General features: G+C 38.3%; 1 protein-coding gene across 4 annotated transcripts in view; it reads left to right on the plus strand.

Annotated features, from left to right (window-relative positions):
• LOC138692884 (oocyte zinc finger protein XlCOF6-like) overlaps positions 1 to 22,600 on the plus strand; it is a 71,194-nt gene that overhangs the window by 29,780 nt on the left and 18,814 nt on the right. The window contains exons 1-5 of one of the 4 annotated variants that reach the window (XM_069816193.1): positions 1,121 to 1,239; positions 3,455 to 3,623; positions 11,384 to 11,507; positions 13,129 to 13,254; positions 18,229 to 18,311. In XM_069816193.1, coding sequence (XP_069672294.1) covers positions 11,415 to 11,507; positions 13,129 to 13,254; positions 18,229 to 18,311 — 302 coding nt within the window. In that variant the 5' untranslated portion in view covers positions 1,121 to 1,239; positions 3,455 to 3,623; positions 11,384 to 11,414. Of the gene's footprint in view, positions 1 to 1,103; positions 1,240 to 3,454; positions 3,624 to 8,458; positions 9,046 to 11,383; positions 11,508 to 13,128; positions 13,255 to 18,228; positions 18,312 to 22,600 lie in introns of those variants that run through there. The other 3 variants (XM_069816194.1, XM_069816195.1, XM_069816197.1) reach the window with 3 other exon arrangements.

Genomic DNA, 22,600 nt, shown 5'->3' on the forward strand with positions numbered 1-22,600 from the left:
GCATTATCACCTTCATTTCATTCAGACGCTAAATAACCTAGATGTTGATACAGCATCGTAAAATAACCCAATAAAATAAATAAATAAATTATTATTATTATTATTATTATTATTATTATTATTCTCCAAATATTTTAACTCTATTTCAATCTTTGGTATATAAGGATTGTAGTTTGTTTCATGTTAAATACATTATATAGAGATAATATACAATTGTAAAGAAGCAGTAGTAAGAATGAGTCATAGAACGTTACAAGATAAATACATTAATTAATAGACAGTAAACAATACTAAATACATTTTCAAGTAGTTTCTGCAGGATATTGTGCGAAATGGAAATATAAAAATTGGAGATTTGCCCTGGAAAGAGGTGGAAAAATTCGAATATCTTGGAGCAACAGTAGCAGAAATTAAACGCAGAATAAATAACTTATGGGAAATGCTTGTTATTATTCGGTTGGGAAGCTTTTGTCATTTAGTCGGGTGTAAAAAGATCTGAAAGTTGTAATTTATATAACAGTTATATTACCCGGTTGTTCTTTATGGTTGTGAAACTTCGATTCTCACTTTGAGAGAGGAACAGAGATTAATGGTGTTTGAGAATAGGGTTCTTAGGAAAATATTTGGGACTAAGAGGGATGAAGTTATAGGAAAATGGAGAAAGTTACACAACGCAGAACTGCACGCATAGTTTTGTTCATCTGACATAATTAGGAACATTAAATCCAGAAGTTTGAGATGAGCAGGGCATGTAGCACGTATAGGCGAATCCAGATATGCATATAGGATGTTAGTTGGGAGAACGGAGGGAAAAAGACCTTTAGGGTGGCCGAGACGTAGATGGGAGGATAATATTAAAATGGATTAGAGGTAGGTGGGATATGGTGATAGAGACTGGATTAATCTTGCACAGGATAGGGACCGATGGCGGGCTTATGTGAGGGCGGAAATTATCCTGCGTATTCCTTAAAAACCGTGTGTAAGTAATAGCAGTATAGTAGGCTACACTGTATTAAAGTAGAGATAGCAGTAAAGAACAAAAATTATATCATTATACAATCTCAGTTTTTTAAAGTAAACAGGTATCACGGCCCCTTTGATCACGTATCCCGAACGAATACTTAAATTACTCGGCAATATTATTCTTATTATTTTGTATTAATATTGGACGTGGCTAATCCTGGAGACTGACAGTTGAAACAGTAGGCCTATATAAATCCACGATATTCTTCCACAAAGGTAAGTACATTGTTACATTGTCATTATTGAACACCGGCTTCCCACAGATTGTTGAGAAGAGGAAGGGAGAAGATGAGAAAAGAGAAAAAAAGACAAAGACAAAACGTTTTCGCACACATGATTTCTGACGTGGCCTATAACGTAATTAGGTCCACATTCAAATGGATTACTATTACCGACTCTCTCTTACCGTGAGCTAACTAGAAAATTACCCTCTTCTAAAGTTAAAGTTATGTTTTATTTAACGACGCTCGCAACTGCAGAGGTTATATCAGCGTCGCCGGATGTGCCGGAATTTTGTCCCGCAGGAGTTCTTTTACATGCCAGTAAATCTACTGACATGAGCCTGTCGCATTTAAGCACACTTAAATGCCATCGACCTGGCCCGGGATCGAACCCGCAATCTTAGGCATAGAAGGCCAGTGCTATACCAACTTGCCAACCAGGTCGACACCCTCTTCTATCCCTCACAGTTTACCCGCTTGTTTTCTTCATTCCTTTAAGTAACTCATATTTATTTCGAATTTTCTTAATTCTCTGACTGATTTCTACAGTAATGTTATAGATTCTAATACAAATTAAATTGATTACTTTACTTGGACGAGAATCGAACAACGATGAGTCTTCTCTTGATTCTCAATACCACTGCTCTACCAACTGTGCTATTATAGCAAGTTGAAAATTGATACGAAAATATTTCTATTTGTATTGCATAGTGTCCACATCCAGTACACATATCTGTGTATGGTTAACTACACTTTGGATCAAAATCATTATCCAGTTGCTAAGTAGTCGGATCATGTAGAGCGTTTCGGTACGTTTTGTTCATTTAAAGATAAAATATTAAATTAGTTCCAAAGTTTGGAATGAAATATCTATGTGTGGATTAAGGAGAATGAATAAACCCACATTTCAGTTAGCTGACGAACTGTTCACTGTTATGAATAATAATAATAATAATAATAATAATAATAATAATAATAATAATAATAATAATAATAATAATAATAGTAATAATAATAATAAATATATATTTCTGGGGAAAAACACACGAGTAAAAATTAAAACAAGCTGAAAGACGACTTGTGTTGTAATAAAAAATTTATGACTAGATTACAGGAACATTAAACTAAAATATCTTAGTATTTTAAAAAGACTGCATTTATTTTGGACATAATAATATAGCATAGAAACTAGAGAAAATGTCAAAAGTGTAGAAAAATTGTAGCCACTACACAGTGGGACAGATTAGCTGGAATAAATTAATAACTTTCCTCCTGTCTAACAAATTTTTACAAAACTTTGGATTTTATTTACAGATAGTAGATTTGTTTTGTGTGCGAAATCTCAGTACCTTTGGATGGGAAAAACTAGTCCTTTATTATTGTTTAGTCAACTGTCCGAAGACAGATCTGGACCCTACAAGTGGCACCAATAGGGCAACGCTTATGAGACAACTAGACCAGGAGATAATGGGGTAGGGTGTCCAGTTCCTTTCTCCGTAAATTACATACGTCGCCAATTACACTAGTCAGACTTCAGATGCATACAAACAATTGTTCTTCCTCTGACACATATCGTTGAGTGAGATGTACTATCTGATAATAGATGTATAGTCTTAGAAAAAATTTTGTTGCATAGGCACTTTATAAGTCCCAGAAAGGAGGCAGTGCATATGATCAGAAGACGAGCAACCTGGATCACCGACTAAGTTAGTTGTGGTAATCCAAGGAATATCGTGATAATCGACAAAATGTCGGGAAACAAAACCTATTGTTATAACAAGGGAATAATTTAGCTGACGTTCACTTGTGTCAATTTTGCTCAGTGCGTCTTATCATTAATATATCTCATTAAACTCTATTTGCAGTGGGCCTACTTGTTACTAATCTATGTTCTCATCAAACCACACTCAACCTTGTCACTGACAATAGGCTACGTCTGAAACTGATCTATCTCATTTAACTCTACCTAACTTTATCGCTAACATTGTGGCTGCTTGTTACTAATCTAAAGCTGTTTCTTCGCGATTCAAATTCTCATGCGTGTACGCATGCAGTCTGGGAAGAATATTGAAAGAATAAACTTTAAAACGTACGTTCAATTAAGGTGCATGAAGATTTTGTGTCTACATGGTGCGCCGTTTTGAACGTCATCTGCACTATATAAATACATTAATTAATATTAAATTTCAATCTTGCATTCATTGTTTCAGTGCGCAAAGTTGGAAGAAAAGTTGAACCGTGTAGATACACCTTTATGTCCTCATCAAACCCTGTCTAACCTTTTCACTAATAGTGACACTACTTCTCAGTAAAGTTGAGGTGGGCGAGGGAAGAAGAGAGAGAGAGAGAAACCATATTTCTCCTGGTGTGGATGGCAAGGTAAATGTCATGCCTATATTCCGTACTTTGTTAGCATCATAATGACACAGCTGAAAGGTTCCACATCTGATCTCGAGATTAGCAATTCTCCCTTTTCTTTCACATTTCAACCAACTTTTGTGCTATTTTTCATGTTTGCAAGATACTGCAAGGTGGAAAGGAATGTGGTATGCTAGGACGTTCAAGTATGGTTAGAGACAAAATAAATGAAACACTGTTTGAAAGAACTAAAATGTTAGATTAAAAAAAATGTACCGTAAACTGGGGTAAAGAGGATCACATGTGGTAAAGTGGATCATATGTGTATTGCTTAGATAATTCAGCGCCACATGGATCACACATGCAAAGAAAACCTTTCTTCTATAAATGCCATTAAAAATAGTTTTCTTTGTATGTGTAATCCATGTGGCGCTGACTTATCTAACAATACACACATGATCCACTTTACCACATGTGATCCTCTTTACCCCAGTTTACGGTACAGTATGTAATATTCAGTCGTAATACACGAATGACTATTTAGGCAACAGAAATACCCAATGAAAGAGAGAACTTTTTCGAATATATTTTCGTAAAAGGTGTGCAGCCAAATAAAGGGAAAGTGTGTGTAATATATTCCATTAAATGTAGTTACATATCTATTTAGGAAATTATGGACCGAAGGTAGATTGAAAATTGCGAAATTTGTCATTGTTGCACCTCTTTTTAGTTAGCTACCCTGGAAAACTTTTATCTCAACTCTATTCATAGTTGTTCGAATAAATACACCGTGCACCTATCAAAAAGGGCTTTACAAATTTATACGCTTATAGAAATTTATCTACATGTCTTACAAAAATACTTGTGTCATTTTAAAGCAAAACACATCAAGTTTTGACGGGCATAGTGCTGTAATATCACATTCAGACACCAAGAGCGCTACATCAGTTGCAGTACAAAATGGCTACTTTCACAGGTTCGGAACATGGTCTCTGTATGCTTTGGTTTCACGAAATAGAGTTCGCGACTACAGGGCAACGTAGTTTTCGTACTCAGTATCGTTAAGATCCTGCAACTAAGCCTACAATTTACTCTTGGCACAGGACTTGATAATCTCACCCTGTACACTTTCAAATGGTGCAAGGCTACTACGTGAATCAAATTATGCATCAATGCATGGCAGCCATCACTGCACTACTTAGCAATGAGAGAAAGGCTGCTATCATATATTTGAAAAGCCAGTAACTTGTAACGGTATGAAATCATGGACGTAGTTTATAGACAGAACAACAGAGTCACATTGATACGATGAGTCCAGCTCCGGAAACCCATACGGCAAATGAGTTGTTGGTCAAATACATTTTTACCTGGGTTCGATCCCCGTATAAATAAAATTCCTTGGAACTTGTATGAGTACGAGAGAATTGCAAGATAATCTGAAATTAGAATATAAAATGATCCAATGATAGCACAGAGAATGGACTGAGAGCACATAGAGTGGACTGAGAGGGCGTAGAGTGGACAGACACTGCACTGGTAGGACTGTGAATGTAATGACATAACAGAGATTGGACCGAGAGGACATAGAGTGGACTGAGAAGACAGAGAGTGAACTGAGGGGACATTGGGTGAACTGAGAGGCCAGAGACTGGACTGGTATGATAGAGAGTGTAGTGACAGGACAGACAAAGGACTGAGAGCACATAGAGTGGACTGAGAGGACACACTCGACTGCTAGGACAGAAATTGTAGTGACAGGACAGAAGAGAAATGACTTAGAGCACATAGAGTGGACTGATGAGACAAAGAATGGACTGAGAGGACAGTGAGTGGACTGAGAGGACAGACTGGACTATGAGCACATAGAGTGGACTGAAAAGACAGAGAGTAGACTGGTAGGACAGAGAGTGTAGTGACAGGACAGAGATTGGACTGACAGGACAGAGAGCGGACTGAGAGCACAGAGATTGGAATGAGAGGACAGACAGTAAACTGAGAGTACAGAGACTGAACTGAGCGCACATAGAGTAGACGGGGAATAGAGTGGACTGAGAGGACAGAGAGCGGACTGAGGCAACAAATAGTGGACTGGAAGGACAGAAATTGCCCTGAGATCACATAGGGTGGACTGAGAAGACAGAGTGGATTGAGGGGACTAAACCAACAAATAGTTGGACTGAGAGAACAGAGAGTGAACTCGGAAGAGAGAGAGTGTAGTGACAGGTCAGAGACTAGACTGAGAGGGAAGAGATTGGACTGAGAGGACAGGTAGGTTGCTCCAAATTGGTTACCGGGGGATGCAATGGTGGCTCCTTTCTGCACATTTATCATATTATCACCATCCACTCCTTTTCCTTCTCTCGTCTTTCTCATCACTACTTCTGACCGCCAGCCACCATTGCATGGGAACGCCCACCACATCATCACAGCTATTTTCACCTCTCCATCCCCACTGTATAGACTTGCCACGTCCGCCTACATGATGGGATTTCCTGAGAATGCCTGATTAGGCCTCGAATTTCTTCCCCTTCTAACTACTTATATTCATTATTAAGTTGTTTCGTAGGCTTATAACTCCCGTCTCACTAGCAGGGATCTTTCCTATCTCTGTGGTCCTGTCCCACGGTTTCGAGCGCGACTTCCGAATTGTGTAGCCCGTCAGGGCGCCCAGCAACGAAGCAATAGTGGACCGAGTAATTTCAAGGAAAAATTGTTCCGGAACCGGGTATCGATCCCGGGACCCTTCGCTTAGCGCGCGAACGCTCCTCCGAATGAGCTACCCCAGGAACTATGCACGACACCGTCACAATTTTTCCTTTGTATCCACACGACTCAAATGAGCTGACAAGACGCCAGAATTCAACTATGAGTGCACACAAATGCTTGTGTGACTTAAATTGTGGCTTTCTGTTAACGTACCTCCAGTAACTAACTCCTTTCAGTCCACTCTCTGTCTCTGAGTCCATTCCGTCCTCTCAGTTCACTCTCTGTCCTCTTAGTCCAATCTCTGTGCTCTCAGTCTACTCTCTGTCCACTCTTTGTTCTCAGTCCATTCTCTGTCCTGTCACTACACTCTGTCCTACCAGTCCAGTCTGTGTCGTCTCAATCCACTCTATGTTCTCTCATTCCACTCTCCGTCTTCTCAGTCCACTTTATTTTTTCTCAGTCCACTCTCTGTCTTGTCACTGCACTTTGTCCACTTTGTCCTCTTTCTGTCCTCTCAGTAGACTATGCACTCTCAGTCCAATCTCTGTCCTGCCACTACACTCTCTATCCTCTCAGTCCACTCTATATACTCTGTCCTACTCATACGTGTTCCAAGGAATTACATTTATACGGGGATCGAACCCAGGTAATAATGTGTTTGGTTGAGAGTTCCTTTGCCGCACGGGTTCCCGGAGCTGGACGCATCGTATCAATGCGACTCTGGAGTTATGTCTATAAACTACATCCACATTTCGTACAGTTACAACTCTAGCTTTTCAACTACATGATAGCAGCCTTCCTCTGATCGCTAAGGAGTGTAGTGTTGGCTGCCATGCATACATGCATTTATTTGATTTACGTAGTAGCCTTGCGCTCGTCCACAAAGACATCTCGCACCATATAGAGTGACATTACCTAGCCTTTTGTTGAGTCAGGATGTTCGTGTGACTTGACAAATCTCAGGTCGCCCGCGAACTTCTGATACTGTTGAAGGAGTCAGGGAGAGCTTTGTTCGTAGCCCCAGCAAATCAACGAAAGATGCTTCTCGTGAGATTGTATAACACACGCCGTCCCCTGCAAGGCAGAATGTGGTAAGCACCATTTTGCTAACTTTACAGTGAAGGCAGTTACGGTACTTATCCAACATGTTGGTGAATACGATGAACCAACTTGTCAGAGGGAAAAAAATTGTTGGGGCTCACGGAATTTTTACAGTCGTTGGGCAGTGGTGGACAATTTATTCCAAGCACCATAACTTATTTTCGGTAAAAGTGGCGCTTACGATACTTTGCATTCCAGAGGATGATCTTGACGGTTTGGCCACAGTATAAAGAAGATACAGTAAGTTCAACTAGCCCATTTAGTGGGAACAAATTCTGAGTGCACATGTCACGAAACCAGGTGTATTGTCTGGAACCTCCACCAGATGGTTCTCCATCTACGATAGGCTGGCATAATTTAATATTAACTGAAAATATTTATTACTCATCTTTTAACAATTTGAAAGACATGAGGCGAAGGAATGGCAACATAATCATAATAATAATTACTTCCGTATGTAAACATCATGAAAATATTCACTAATTGACGCTAATTTTAAAGTCACTGGTAGATGCTTATGTTGGTAACGTAATGTTGAATCATTAGCTACATAGATCATGACATTAGTTTCGATGAAGTTACGTCAACAATGGATATAATAAAATTTTGTTGACTAGCTAATAACATTATATGGAAAGAAATGCAATGGATATGAAGAAACAGAATAAAATGGTAAGCACTTCGCTAATAGTATGTTTTACTTCAATCATAAACACTGCAATTTTATATGTATTTTGAAAAGAAAAAGTGAATTTTCATTAGACCTACATAATAAGACACAAATATCACTACAGAACAAAGGAATTATTACAACAGTTAATACAAAGTTTCATCTGAAAGTTTAGCATGTCTGAACAGCGATCACTAAAATCAGCTGTTAGCGCTGCCGATACTGGCGACATGGTTGGATTCATTGAGAACTAGACCTCCCTAAGCTTGATTTTAGTACCAACAACATCAAAGGTGCCGACAAGAGTTGTCTCTATTGTATCTTCTTTATACTGTGGTTTGCCAGATACTACGAAAACGTAGTAATAAGTGATTAGAGGTGTATCAATATGTGCTCGAAATGTACCTCATTCTGCAGATTGACGAAGGTGAACAAGATGGACGCATTCACTTCCAGCAAGATGAGGCACCACTTCACTGCCACCACGCGATTTGTGGACTACTTGATTGACGTTTCCCAGGTCGTTGGATTGGTCGTGCAGGGTCAACTGCATGGCCACTTCCCTCACTAGATCTGACCCCCCTCCCTCGAATTTTTCCTGTGATGGTTCCTCAAAGATCTTGTGTACATTCCTCGCTGAATTGAGAACTCCAGTTATTGCTGCAATTGTAGAAGTAACTCCTGATCTAATGGCTCGAGTGTGGGAAGAGTTCGACTTTAGGTTAGATGTCACATCGAACCAAAATAACTGTCTTGTAGAAACTTGATGTGTTTTGCTTTAAAATGACATCATAACCATTTCTGTAATATATGTGGATAAATTTCTATAAGCTTATAAATTTGTAAAGTCCGTTTTGATACACTGTGTATTTCTGGTCGTAATTAAGTTTCTATTTCTAGGTAGGTACGAGGTTCATCGAGGAAATAAGTACCAATGGCTGATAAAGAAAAGAAAAACAGCAAGAAGTAAGAAATATTTATTGCTCTATTTACAGAAATTCACTGGCTACTTCTGAACACAGTCACCACCATTATTGAGGCATTTATCGTACTGGTGAATAATGTTCATATACCCATGTCATAGCAGTCTGACACCAACATCTGGAGCCATGAAGTCACTGCCAACTATACTTCAGCGTAATTGTGGAAATGTTTTCCTGCCAGAAAGCGCTTCATGAGACGAAAGGGATGAAAGGCACTTGGCACGAGGTCTGGGCTGCAGGGTGGTTGGTCGAAGATCGCCCATCCAAATTGAAGCAACAGATTTCGTGTGGCCTTGGCTGTAGGGAGTCGTGCGTTGTTGTGCAAAAGCGCAATGCCTCTTACGATGAAAGAGTAATGGAACGGAGAAAAATTCTCTCCAGCGCCGGGATTTCAACCCGGGTTTTCAGCTCTACGTGCTGACGCTTTATCCACTAAGCGTCAGCACTTAGAGCTGAAAACCTGGATTCAAATCCCTGTGCTGGAGAGAATTTTTCTCCATTCCATTACTCTTTCATCGTATGATGACGCAGAATATCTGCATGGAAATATCATATGCACTTCGGTACATTACAATACAATAATATATGTGCAGTGCCTCTTGTCAGCATTCCACGTCTCTTGTTCTGGATCACCCTCCTCAGATTTCGCAATGTCTGACAAGACCGCTTAGCATTAACGGTCTCCCCATGTGGTAGAAACTCGCACATGAGGACATCACGTCGATCCCAGAAGACAGAGCACATGATTTTTTCTTTGACAGAGATTGTCTGCTTGAATTTGATCCTCACAGGTGAACCACTAGGCCGCCAATGGATGGATTGTTGTTTTGTTTCTGGTGTGGCATGCGACACTCATGTTTCATCCCCAGTGACAACACTGTCGAAAACTCGTCACCTTTCTCTGCGTACCGCTGGAGGAATGTCAATGCTGCTGCCAGATGTTTCATTTTGTGTTCATTTGTCAGCTGTTTTGGCACCCATCTTGCACACACTTTCCGAAAACCAAGCCACTGGGACACAATTTCGTGCATCAATGACGGAGACATCTGGGGGAATTGGCCAGAGAGTTTCGAAATTGTGAAGCACTGGTTCTGCAAAACTGCTTTCCGCACACTTTTCGTCAGTTCTGACATCACCAGGGACGGTCGGCTACAACGGTCTTCGTTGTGCATATTGGTTCAGCCTTCAGTGCATTGCCTGCACCATCGTCTGACCATACTGTCGCTCATAAGGTCGGGTCCATACACGTTGCACTATTGGAGCTGGATCTCTGCTGGAGATTGCTTCTGAACGAGCAGAAATCACCTAACTGCAAGAATCTCGCAGTTGGCAGGAGACAATATCAGTGCAGCCATTTTCTCCTAGCGGTGTGCAATGACAAGATTGAAACTCCACTACATTATTCCCACTTACCCCCTCTCTACTGCTTTGCATGCGCAGTCCTGTTGATTGAGCTCTATTGAGATCACTGGACCTGTTCAACTAGTCACGACATCTCTGGACGTGATTGGAACTTCCTTCCTGAATGAACCTCGTATTATACGTAATTTACTTTTAAATGTAGCCTAGTATAATATATACGACAAAATTAATGTCATAAGTAAAAAAAATTGAATGTAATCGCCATAACAGTCTTAAAATTAGCTTTTAACAACGTATCTGTCCTGTGAAACACAGAAAAAGATTGTTTTGGGCTTATTAGTGGCTCATAGTGAAATCAATCTTTTAATGTCATAGTTTAATAATCTCCTATTGCTACCGCTCTTAAGCAATTCAGGGCATCCCAGTATTGTGTTAGTTCCTGTAGATGTATGTTAAAATGTTACTGTATTGCAAGGGCGAAAGAAAATGAGGTCAATGTAGAGTATCCAACGCCCACTGAACGAATATTTCACTTTTATCATTGCCAATGTTGCGCTATAATCTTATATGGAAGGTAGGCTATAACAAAAACCTAAACTAACCAAACCTAACCTGTCAAAGAAGCAACAAGTTATACTAAATATGTGTAAAATTGGCCTATGTCTCTATAGTGGGCGGGACATAAGTAACATTGACCAAAAATGATATCAGCTGATTGTGTCTCGTTTCGAATAGTTCAATCTTTTCTGCGCAGAGTTTACAGTGTTGTGCATCTGTTTTTCACTGTGGAAATAACATTAGTGCTAGAAATAGAGAAAATTTGTAGGCAGTTGTTATATTTGATAATTACGATTTTAATCCAAAATTAATTTATGTGTAACCCTAATCACTCTTCTGTATCGCGCTGATTCTTATTGAAGGTAAGCAGGTCACACATGTAGCTATATTAATGTTCACAGGTAATTTTGTGACACTGTTCCTGCAGTTGTGATGGCTGCTATCAAGACGGAACCCAAAGTTGACCCTCTGGCAGTACAGCCATTTGATGACACTATTAAAGAAGAGGAAAAGCCTGCACCAGATGTAAGACCATTTTTGCTGCCTCCCTTGTATACGCTCTCATTCTTATATTACTGTTTATTTGTATTTATTTCGCTGCAATGCGTTACAATGTTGAGTGACAGCATTGGCCTCCAGTCATTTAGCTGTTATTCACGTACAAACAAGTCCACACCTGTGGAGTAACGGTCAGCGCGTCTGGCGCGAAACCAGGTGGCCCGGGTTCGAATCCCGGTTGGGGCAAGTTACCTGGTTGAGGTTTTTTCCGGGGTTTTCCCTCAACCCAATACGAGCAAATTCTGGGTAACTTTCGGTGCTGGACCCCGGACTCATTTCACCAGCATTATCACCTTCATTTCATTCAAACGCTAAATAACCTAGATGTTGATACAGCGTCGTAAAATAACCCAATAAAATAAAATAAAACGTACAAACAATCAATTTTATATGTTCGCGTAGGCTTCCGCGGCTGGTGTACATGGTGTGTGGATAAGCTTCAGGGCTTCTACTGCGTTGTCTTGGTGTTATTGGCTGACGTTTCGACCACTGTGTTGTGGCCATCTTCAGAGCAGTTGTTGGATAAGGAAATAGTCTCCCAGCTCTTATATATATAGTACTCCCCCATCGAGACTACTATATATATATAAGAGCTGGGAGACTATTTCCTTACCCAACAACTGCTCTGAAGATGGCCACAACACAGCGGTCGAAACGTCAGCCAATAACACCAAGACAACGCGGTAGAAGCCCTGAAGCTTATCCACACACCAATCAATTTTATACATACATAGGTTTTCTGCTTAAGGTTATGAAACCTTACCGAGCTGTTTGCACAGTGCTGCCAACATAAGCGCATGGTGGCAAGTTCGCCAACATAATTGTCATGAAATACATTGTGCCTTGATTAAATGTTGCGATGATGTGCCACAAACAAGTCATATTTCTTACATTGCACTTGAGCGCCAATAGTATGTGTTGGGTTCCCCCCCCCCCCATTGGAAATGTACTTCAAAAATTTACTTTTGAGGCAGTGTTGAGTGCCAAAGTAAAATTTCCAAATTGAACAAGAAAACATTACAGTCACTGTAATGAGAATGTTTTATCTTATATTGGCATAATGTGAACTGGACCCCATTACGGATGTGTCTCCATTTTATTCACGCTCAGAAGTGAAGTATTACCTTCTCTCTGATATATTCTGCGTTTAATATGTGTTATAGATTTTTCCTTCAATTATTACCGTAATTTCTTGTCTATGCTCCAAGTGGTATTGAAACGCTGGCATGCAGACCTAGAGTGCAACCTGTAACACTTGTGATCAGCATCTGTCACATTGTTATATATTACTCAGTCGTCCACACCTGTGGAGTAACGGTCAGCGCGTCTGGACGCGAAACCAGGTGGCCCGAGTTCAAATCTCGGTTGGGGCAGGTTACCTGGTTGAGGTTTTTTCCGGGGTTTTCCCTCAACCCAATACGAGCAAATGCTGGGTAACTTTCGGTGCTGGACCCCGGACTCATTTCACCGGCATTATCACCTTCATTTCATTCAGATGCTAAATAACCTAGATGTTGATACAGCGTCGTAAAATAACCCAATAAAATAAATAAATATAACTCAGTCAGAATGTCTCTTTGTTCTGCAGGAAGGGAATTTATTGGATCTGCACGTGACTAGGATAAAGGAGGAATACATGGACGACAGCTACGATCACACATCAGAGATAAAATCTGAACCCAATAACTTTCCCGTGGTGAAGTGTGAAGCTGAGGTGAGTGGAGCTCATTGGCACTCTTCTTTCCAAAGTTTAGTTTGTATTCTGTTCGTCACAGAACCCTTCTCTGTACAGCTATGGTGACAGCGGATTTTTGTTGACAGTGGGGACAGTAAAGCTATCTGCATGCTATTATTGTTTATTTCTTTGTTTCGGAACAGCCTAAATTTAAATTGCGATGTGGCTCTTTTTTTTTAAACTTTGGAGACAACGATTCTTTCAATCATAACACAGTTATTTTTGGCAAGGAATAAGATCTTGCTATATAGAGTTAAGCCCCTCATATTACCATTTTTATATCCTTTAATGATTGATGCTACTTTTATGAGTAGTGAACTTCTTACATGCAGTTTTGTATATTTTTTATTTTCAAGAAAAATACAAAAATCTGCTGTACAGGAAAAGAAAAATGTCCTAACCAACTTCATGCTCATATAACTGTGAAAATTACGTATTTTGACGCGAAAATCTGGTGCATGCATAAAAAGTTACATTGAAGCAATTTTATAGAAACTCTACTCCTGATATGCTCTCTTCTCAAATCAAAGACTATATTTAACATACCGGCGTATCTCAGTCGGTTAAGGCTCTTGTCTGCGCATTACCTGGTTGGGTTTTTTCCGAGGTTTTCCCCAACCGTAAGGTGAATGCCAGGTAATCTATGGCGAATCCTCGGTCTCATCTCGCCAAATACCATCTCGCTATCACCAATTTCATCGACGGTAAATAACCTAGTAGTTGATATAGCGTCGTTAAATAACCAACTAAAAAAACATAAACAAGGTTTGTGAGAATTATACGAAGATGTGTTTTAAGTGTTTTAATTGCACTAGTTATTTACGATACAGGTGTTGAAAGTGGCATTTTAATTCGTGAGTAGAGATGTTTGCCAAACGAGGCAGCACTTTTAACATGCATCGTAACTGTCTTTTAGATAGCCATTCATTGATGCTGATAGGCTATAGAGATAATTCCGCAAACTCCTCCAACGTTGTTTTCTCCCTTATTGTATTATTGAAACATTGTCGCATTAAATGCAGAAGGTGGCATAGTTCAGTTGTGGGGCATTCTACTATTACAGATTGAGAATTCCCTGGTTCAGACTTTGGTGTCCCCTTTTTTTTTTATAATTACATTTAATTTTTAATTGTTTCATATGCCTAGTTAATAAAATAGTTGTTGAAGCAATTTTTTTAATTTATGTGCATTTCTTAACCAAAAACAGTTTAAACAGGCATGCCAAGCATTGAAATATATCTTCTTATCATTTCATCTGTCGTTTGAAATAATTAAAAGTGGGTAAGATGAAATGTTGGAGGTAGTAGAGACTTCCAGTGCTGATAGAGGACATGTGCTTGGACAATGCCCTAAAGGCGAGCTGCTGATCAATGCTAGACATCATCACGTACGACATGCTTTGGCGACATCGTTAAAAACTTTAAATTGGGAAATTCATGAGGAAGTACATTGTGTATCATCATATGGTTCTTTTAGATGGGCAGACATTATTGCTATTAACGCTTAAAACGGGCTCTTGTTCTTGACCCTACTATCCATTTCGAGAGAAACCTAAATCAGGCCACCGAAGTTGATATTGAGAAAAAATCTATATATGAACCTTGTCTAAAGTCTATATATGAACCTTGTCTGCCATAACTTTCTCAAAAGTACAACGTCCCTCTTAAACAATGGTCTGTCATTGGTTTGCTGTTTGGCAGTAGAAGTTCGATTACAAAATTCACATGGAATTATCTTAAGGAACTTCACATTCCTTTTGATTATGTAATGTCTATTCTTATAAATATTATCAAGGATTCTCTTCAAGTATTACATCATCATCTCTATTTCAATTAATCCACTTATATTATTTGCCTTCTTTAATGTATTACATCACATTATATTGTACATGTTTGTTGTATTCAGGACCCTTGTGGTCACTCATATTTTTTGAGCTGATGTCTATAATTTACAAATATATATTCCTCCGGGCACTAGAGTTTATCAGGTGTTCGTCTGAAGATGCGCCCTGGCTCTGTCAGGGCTGATGCTGAGTGGCCCACTTGTTAGCATCGGATTCATGAATGCCACGCAGGTTGCCTTTCGAACTTGATGATCATCATCGGATTTGTAGCGTGCACAGTGGACCAAAGAAAACCTAAATGGAAGGATCTATCCCAGTCTGTGCCTGAAGGACCAAGCCAAGCTGCAATCATCTCCAGTTGTGAATGCTGTTTACCCTAAACTGTACTGTGATGATAATTTAATTAGACTGCTGCTAATGTGGTTGTTTTCTTGCTCAAGGATAATATATAGACATCGAGACTTGCTGTGGAGTATTTCGTAAAGTCATGTTGGATATTGTACATGGAGATGGTGTTTAAAAATGCTTAAAAAGTTTTGATTGTCTCATATGTGGTGAATATAAGAAAAATACAGTGCGCTGTAGTAATTTATATGCTACGAAATACCTTGTTCTCGCACTTCACCTGCGTCCATCAACTGTCTTGTTCCTGTACCATGGATCGGTTGCATGATGAAGAATAGAGTAAATCGAAAGGAACCCATTGGATTGTCTTGCAAAGAGAAAGGAGACCAAAAAGACACATAGCACCAATATTCAATAGAAGACCAGCTTTAATATAAACACGTTGACTTCAGACAGAATTACAATACAGACTATAAAAATTCATAAGGGGAACACCCCCAATGCACACACTTCTATTCCCTTTCCACCTTTCCTGTCCAAAAGGTGGATAACCAACAAAGTTCGTAAAAGAGAATTCTTAAAATAAATTCAGCTTCAGGAAAGGAAGGTGAAACCAATAACCACACTTTAAGTTTACAATAACATAACAGTTGTCTTATACAACTGTAACCCCTGAAAAGATTAAGCCACGCCGCCAGGGCACTCCCTAATGGAACAGTATTAACACACTCAATAAAAAAATAAGTCTCGGAAATGACGCGACAGAAAGAATATTAATGTCTCGTTACTAAGCAAGGAACGTGCATATATATACTGGTAAAATACAAACTGCTGTATAATGCAGAGAGCAATGGCCAGATAATCGCGGTATTTACTCAATTGTACAATCACCATGCAAACAAACACATTCACCCAAAATTTAAGAGACATATTGGTCCGACAAGTTAGCATATAAATGAAATAAGTAAAATAAGTATAATAATCCTTCAATAACTGTCCTTTTAACCTAATAAATAATACAAGAAATTACATTAGGTCATTACACAATCAAACATGACTAGCGCTTTCGCCAATTAATGGCATCTTCAGGTCTAATTAGCATATGGTAATGCTTTAAGCATAAAGACGTAGGTAAAATACAACATAATAAAATATGATGAATTGCATGATGTGAGATTGGTGAAGATTAATTTAAAACAGTATTACATTACTTTGTGATCGTACAGTCATTCATGTAATACTGTTTTAATTAATCTTCTCCAATCTTACATAATGTATTTCATCATATTTTATTATGTTGCTTTTTACCTACGTCTTTATGCTTAAAGCATTATCATATGCTAATTAGACGTGAAGATGCCATTTAATTGGCGAAAGCGCTAGTCATGTTTGATTGTGTAATGACCTAATGTAATTTCTTGTATTATTTATTAGGTTAAAAGGACAGTTATTGAAGGATTATTATACTTATTTCATTTACACTCACCCAGTTTGATATTAAACATCCTAGGAACACGCCATGGGAATATCCCGATACAATCAGTGGACACACAGTGGAGCAGCATCGGAGTGGCTTAGTGGATAAAGCCTCAGTACGGGTCCCGATACCGAAGAGAATTTTTCTCCAATCCACTAATCCTTCATCATATGATAATGCAGAATTCCTGCATGGAAATATCATATGTACTTCGGTACATCACAATAATATGATATGCGTAAATAATCACTTAGTGATTTAAGACGGCGCTCATTCTTTCGGATCCCAGCCACTTAGTTACTAGTAATGAGTGCACCTTTGCACATTGTCTATTGGACATTGTGCCACTGTCACACATCTGTGACACAGTGCATGAGGGTTGGCCACTAAAAGAAAACTAAGAGGTGGAACTTTAACTGAGAGGATTCAATTCAGCTTTGGAACTGGAATTCGGCGTGGCTTAGTGGATAAAACGTCAGCACATAGAGCTGAAAACCCGAGTTCGGATCCTGATGCTGAAGAGAATTTTTCTCTGCTCAACCCATCCTTCATCATAAAATAACACAAGCCAAACTAATTATTAAAAACGAAACTGCACAAAAGGAACTAAAATAAAGGGGAATGGAAAAGGAAAGGTAACTTGTGAAAAAGAATCCCCACAAGAGTGTCTTACTTTCCAGCATTGCCCTTCACTCTTCACTACATTACTGCTGTTGTGCTTTAATATTTTTTGGATTTCTTTGTTTCCCCCCCTTTGTACTTTTGTCTTCCCTATATTATTCTCCTTTTTCACCATGTCCATTGTTCTGTACTGTTTTCGGTGTGGGCAGCCTATAACGGTTTACTAAAAATATGCGCAAGAATTAAATATTGTTTTTAAAACTCTCGTTAGGTTCGAGGATATAAAATATAATTTTAGATGACATCTAACAAAAAATTCCTACAAAATGTGATGTACAGAATGTTTAATGGAAAGCATGTTTTAATGTTAAATTTTGTCGCCACACAATAACATTCTTTGACATTTTGTAGTTGAGTTAGATTTCGCGAAGTTAATGCCTGGGTAAAGAATTATTGCCTTACATTTTTTCTTGCAGTAGTATTTCAAATCGTACTATATTGGAAACGGAAGAAACGTTTGAAATAAGAACTCCAAGGAATTCCTTTTGCTACTCAGTTTATACTTGGACTCGGTAGGCTTTAAATCCAGGCCTGTGTCGTGAAGAATCCTTGCATTCTTCATGTAAACTTACTCCATGTTTCTATTCTATTGTGTCTTTATTTTTAGGAAGAGTTGTGTGATTTGGACATAGTAAAGGACGAGTTGGACCTGGAAGTTGCGGCAGAAGAGAATGAGATTTTTCCTCACAGGTGAGTATGATGTGTGAATCTTCACATGGTAATTTCTTTCATTGCTTCATTTTAATTGTCATATATGATGTTGATTAGCAATCTGTTACGGCATCGAATGGTTTGTTCATATAATAACAATTACCTTAGAAATAATGGAAGAAAGAGTTATGAGGGCATTTATTTTAGTAGGTTATTTTACGACGCTTTATCAACAGCTTAGATTATTTAGCGTCTGAATGAGATGAAGGTGATAATGCCGGTGAAATGAGTCCGGGGTCCAGCACCGAAAGTTACCCAGCATTTGCTCATCTTGGGTTGAGGGAAAACCCCGGAAAAAACCTCAACCAGGTAACTTGCCCCGACCGGGAATCGAACCCGGGCCACCTGGTTTCGCGGCCAGACGCGCTGACCGTTACTCCACAGGTGTGGACGTTATGAGGGCAATAAGTGTTGGAAAGTTTATTTTATATCTGTACTAATAATAAAATTGAGTACTGGGTCTTTGCTAGGGGTAAAAGGCGGTCAGAGCATGGTGCCGACCACACCACCTCATTCTAGTTCCGAGGTCATGGAAAGCATGGGGCTCTACCTCAATGCCCCCCAAATACCTTCATGGCATGTTACGGGGATATCTTTACCTTTTTACTAATAATAAATCTGTAACCGAAATTTTTCTGGTAATTTTAGCTTTTTCAAAAATAATTGGTGTTAACATGTATAATTAATCATCCTGAAGCCAAAAAATAGTTTTTTTTTTTTTTTTTTAATTTTTGTTTGTCCGTCCGTCTGTCTGCATGTTCGTTACCTTTTCACACGATAATAGCTGCACCGATTTATATGATAATTGGAATATAAATGAAGTTCGTTCTAACTTAGATTATAACTATGTAGCATTGAAAACACGTTATTTAAAAGGGGGGTTATAAGGTGCCTGAATTAAATAAATCGAAATATCTCCCATATTATTGATTTTCGTGAAAAATGTTACATAACAAAAGTTTCTTTAAAATTGATTTCCGATAAGTTTTATTCTTTGCAAAATTTTGATAGGACTGATATTTAATGTGATAAATGAGTTTTAAATTAACAATGCTTTTTATAGGCTATAATGAAATGAAAACAAATGACTTCATCTAAAACGGGTCTTGCAAACAACAAACGGAAGCTATTCATTTAACATTATTTTTATACGAATATATTATTCTGTGATTGGAATATATAATGTTTAGTTGTTCATCTATCCACGCGAAGTTTTTAACTTTATAATTAACACCATAATAACCTATGGACCTGGGAGTGAAGTTTTATTGCACGTGCATAAAAACTGAAGGACCCGAATGCCAGCGATATATGTACAGCCTATGGTTCTATATGGCTATATGCTATTTTCAATGTCACCACGGTATGCGGCTACAGACAAATAAATATAGTAAGTAATGATCAAGAATTTCATTACATTGTAGCATTGAAGAAGATTGTTTCAATTAAGTACCTCATACTGCTGATTATTGTAAGTAGGAAACAGCCATAAAGGTGAGTCTTGATCTTCATTCCTTATTTTGTCAAGCTTGATTGTATTGTATTGTATTGTATTGTATTTATTAACATTCCATGGTATTCATACATGCTTACAGCTAGAATATGGAACAAGTCAAAAAACAATACTATTATAAAATCTTAATTCATAGTCACAGTCTAGATGAAATATATATAGACGAGATTTACAATATAGTCTACTAGTACAATACAAAGTTTTAGTATCAATTTCATGAAGTGTTATTGAATGTCATGAATTCACCTACAGAATAGAAGGCGTGAGAAATTAGGTACTTCTTTAATTTGGCCTTAATTAATTTTATGTTTTGAGTTTCATTTTTTATATAGATAGGGAGGCTATTAAAAATTTTTACTGTCATATAACGCACTCCTTTTTGATGGCACGATAGACTTGCCGATGGAGTATGAAAGTCATTTTTTTGACGTGTATTTTTGCTATGAACTGTTGAATTAGTTACAAAGTTTTCACGATTGAATACGAGGAAGATCATTAATGAAAAGATACACTGACAAGCCATGGGCATTATTGATCATTGTTTACACAATTTGATATTTTTCGTGATTTCTTTAGATATACGTTATCAGTGAGTCATTTTTTAAATTCAGGTGGAACTCTCCACACACAATTTGTATTTGTAAATTATACGTTTGTTTAACCACTGTTGTGATTTTACATATACAGGTTGAGTAATTATTATGTGTAAATACTTCGTGTGTGTATTGTAGAGGTGAAACTAAGACTAAAACGTTCTTTACAACTTTTTCTCAAAACCTTTAATTCCAGAGGTCCAGTAGATGGCACCTACGTCGTAGTAACTGCATAGGCATTACTGTTCTCCCACACATTTTGTGTGGAATTGTGGGGGATCAGTTACTCGGACCTCGAGTTCTACCTCCCAATTGAATGGGAAAATCTACCACGCATTCTTGGAACGCGAATTGAATGGTCTGCTACATGATATCCCTCTTGCAACGCGAGTGAACTTATGGTTTATGCACAATGGTGCTACTGTGCATTACTGCCGCAACGTAAGGGCGTATCTCAATGCTGCGTATCCAGAACAATGGATAGGCCGCGCAGAGCCAACTCCTTGGCCAGCCAGATCACCAGACATGAACCCTCAGGACTTCTACCTTTGAGGCTGCCTGAAGTCGTTATTGCATGCCTCTGCTGCACCTAACTTAGAAGTACTACAACAGCGAATTTAATATGCGTGTGGAATTGTTTGTAATGAGTTGAACGAGTTGTGTGACATTCAGAGATCACTAAGGCGGCGAGCACAGGTATGTCTTCAAGTTGAGGGACAGCACTTTGAACATGCATTATACTAAGAATTGTGCAAATGTGTAAAGTCTAAAAGAAATTGCTTTACATTCTTTACTGTGTTTGGTTTTAGTTCACAAAACGTGCATAAGTAGACTGCTGAGGATATCGGTTTAGTGACTTTGGTTGTTTTTTGTATTGAAGTCCAAATGCATTGTACGAAAGTGATAATTAGTTTACATTTGGTTTGTTATCCTTTCTTTGTTTGGGAGCGCAAGTACCACGCAAAATGGCGTTAACTCTGGAATCAAAGGTTTTGAGAAAAAGTTATATAGAACGTTTTAGTCTTAGTTTCACCTCTACATTACATACACAAAGTATTTACACGTAATAATGAATCACCCTGTATACAATAGGTCAGCGGTGGCGAAAATGCTATCGTGCTCCGAGCCACTGTGTAAGCTGCAACGTGCATAGCACCTATGGAAGGAGGCGGACACCCGAAAGGGAATTGAAGCAACTGTCTGACATTAACGGTTTTTAATTTTCCTTACGTCAAGCACTTAAATAAAATTATATACAGTACAAGGTTACAAACTAATGTTTAGTATGTGTAACGAAGAAAGAAATGAACGAAAAAACATAGGACACATTATCACAACCTAAAATTAATTGTCTTCAGAATGTCTCTGCGGCAGAGTTTCAAAATCAGGAATTATGTCGCTTACTGCCAGTCGTAGTTGATCACGAAGGTATTTGTCTGTCAGTCGTGATCTAAATTTGATTTTTACTGTTTTCATTGTTGAAAATAATTTTTCACAAACGTAAGTTGTAGCGAACATGGCTTCAACAGAGCAAGCGAAAGAACGAAGCTTCAAATATTTATTTTTTTGCCAAAGATTTGAAAAGTTCAACATTAGTCAAGTCCTTACATCTAGCTTTCATTTAACATCACATTGTAAATATGTGAATTTAAATTGAAGTTCTAACCGCATTATTCGTACATCTGCTGAAAAAGGATCGACGTACAGCGATGATGATGATGATGATAATAATAATAATAATAATAATAATAATAATAATAATAATAATAATAATAATATTAATATTAATAATAATAACAACAACAACAACACTTAACCTTTTAATGTTTCATCAGTAACATGTAGTAACTTATAATGCCGTTTTATGTTATACAACCGTTTTCCTAGTAATACTTGTGAATAAATTTAATATTCTCATATTGTCAGCAAAAAATGCATCCTCCCATCCTACTTGAAACTTTCGTTTTTATAGAGATACATGGTTTCGAAAGAGACATTGCGATGATACGCCACACGCAGGTCAGAGACAAATATACATGGAACGGAGTTTGACTCCGGTGAGTGAGAGGGTGGGGGTTGTAGGTAGGAAGCAAGGGAAATGCACTGCGAGCCACAATGTGCTCGTGAGTCGCATTTTCGCCGCGGCTGCAATAGGTGAATTG

This window comes from Periplaneta americana, chromosome 17 (genome assembly GCF_040183065.1).
Source record: "Periplaneta americana isolate PAMFEO1 chromosome 17, P.americana_PAMFEO1_priV1, whole genome shotgun sequence".
Taxonomy (NCBI): Eukaryota; Metazoa; Arthropoda; class Insecta; order Blattodea; family Blattidae; genus Periplaneta; species Periplaneta americana.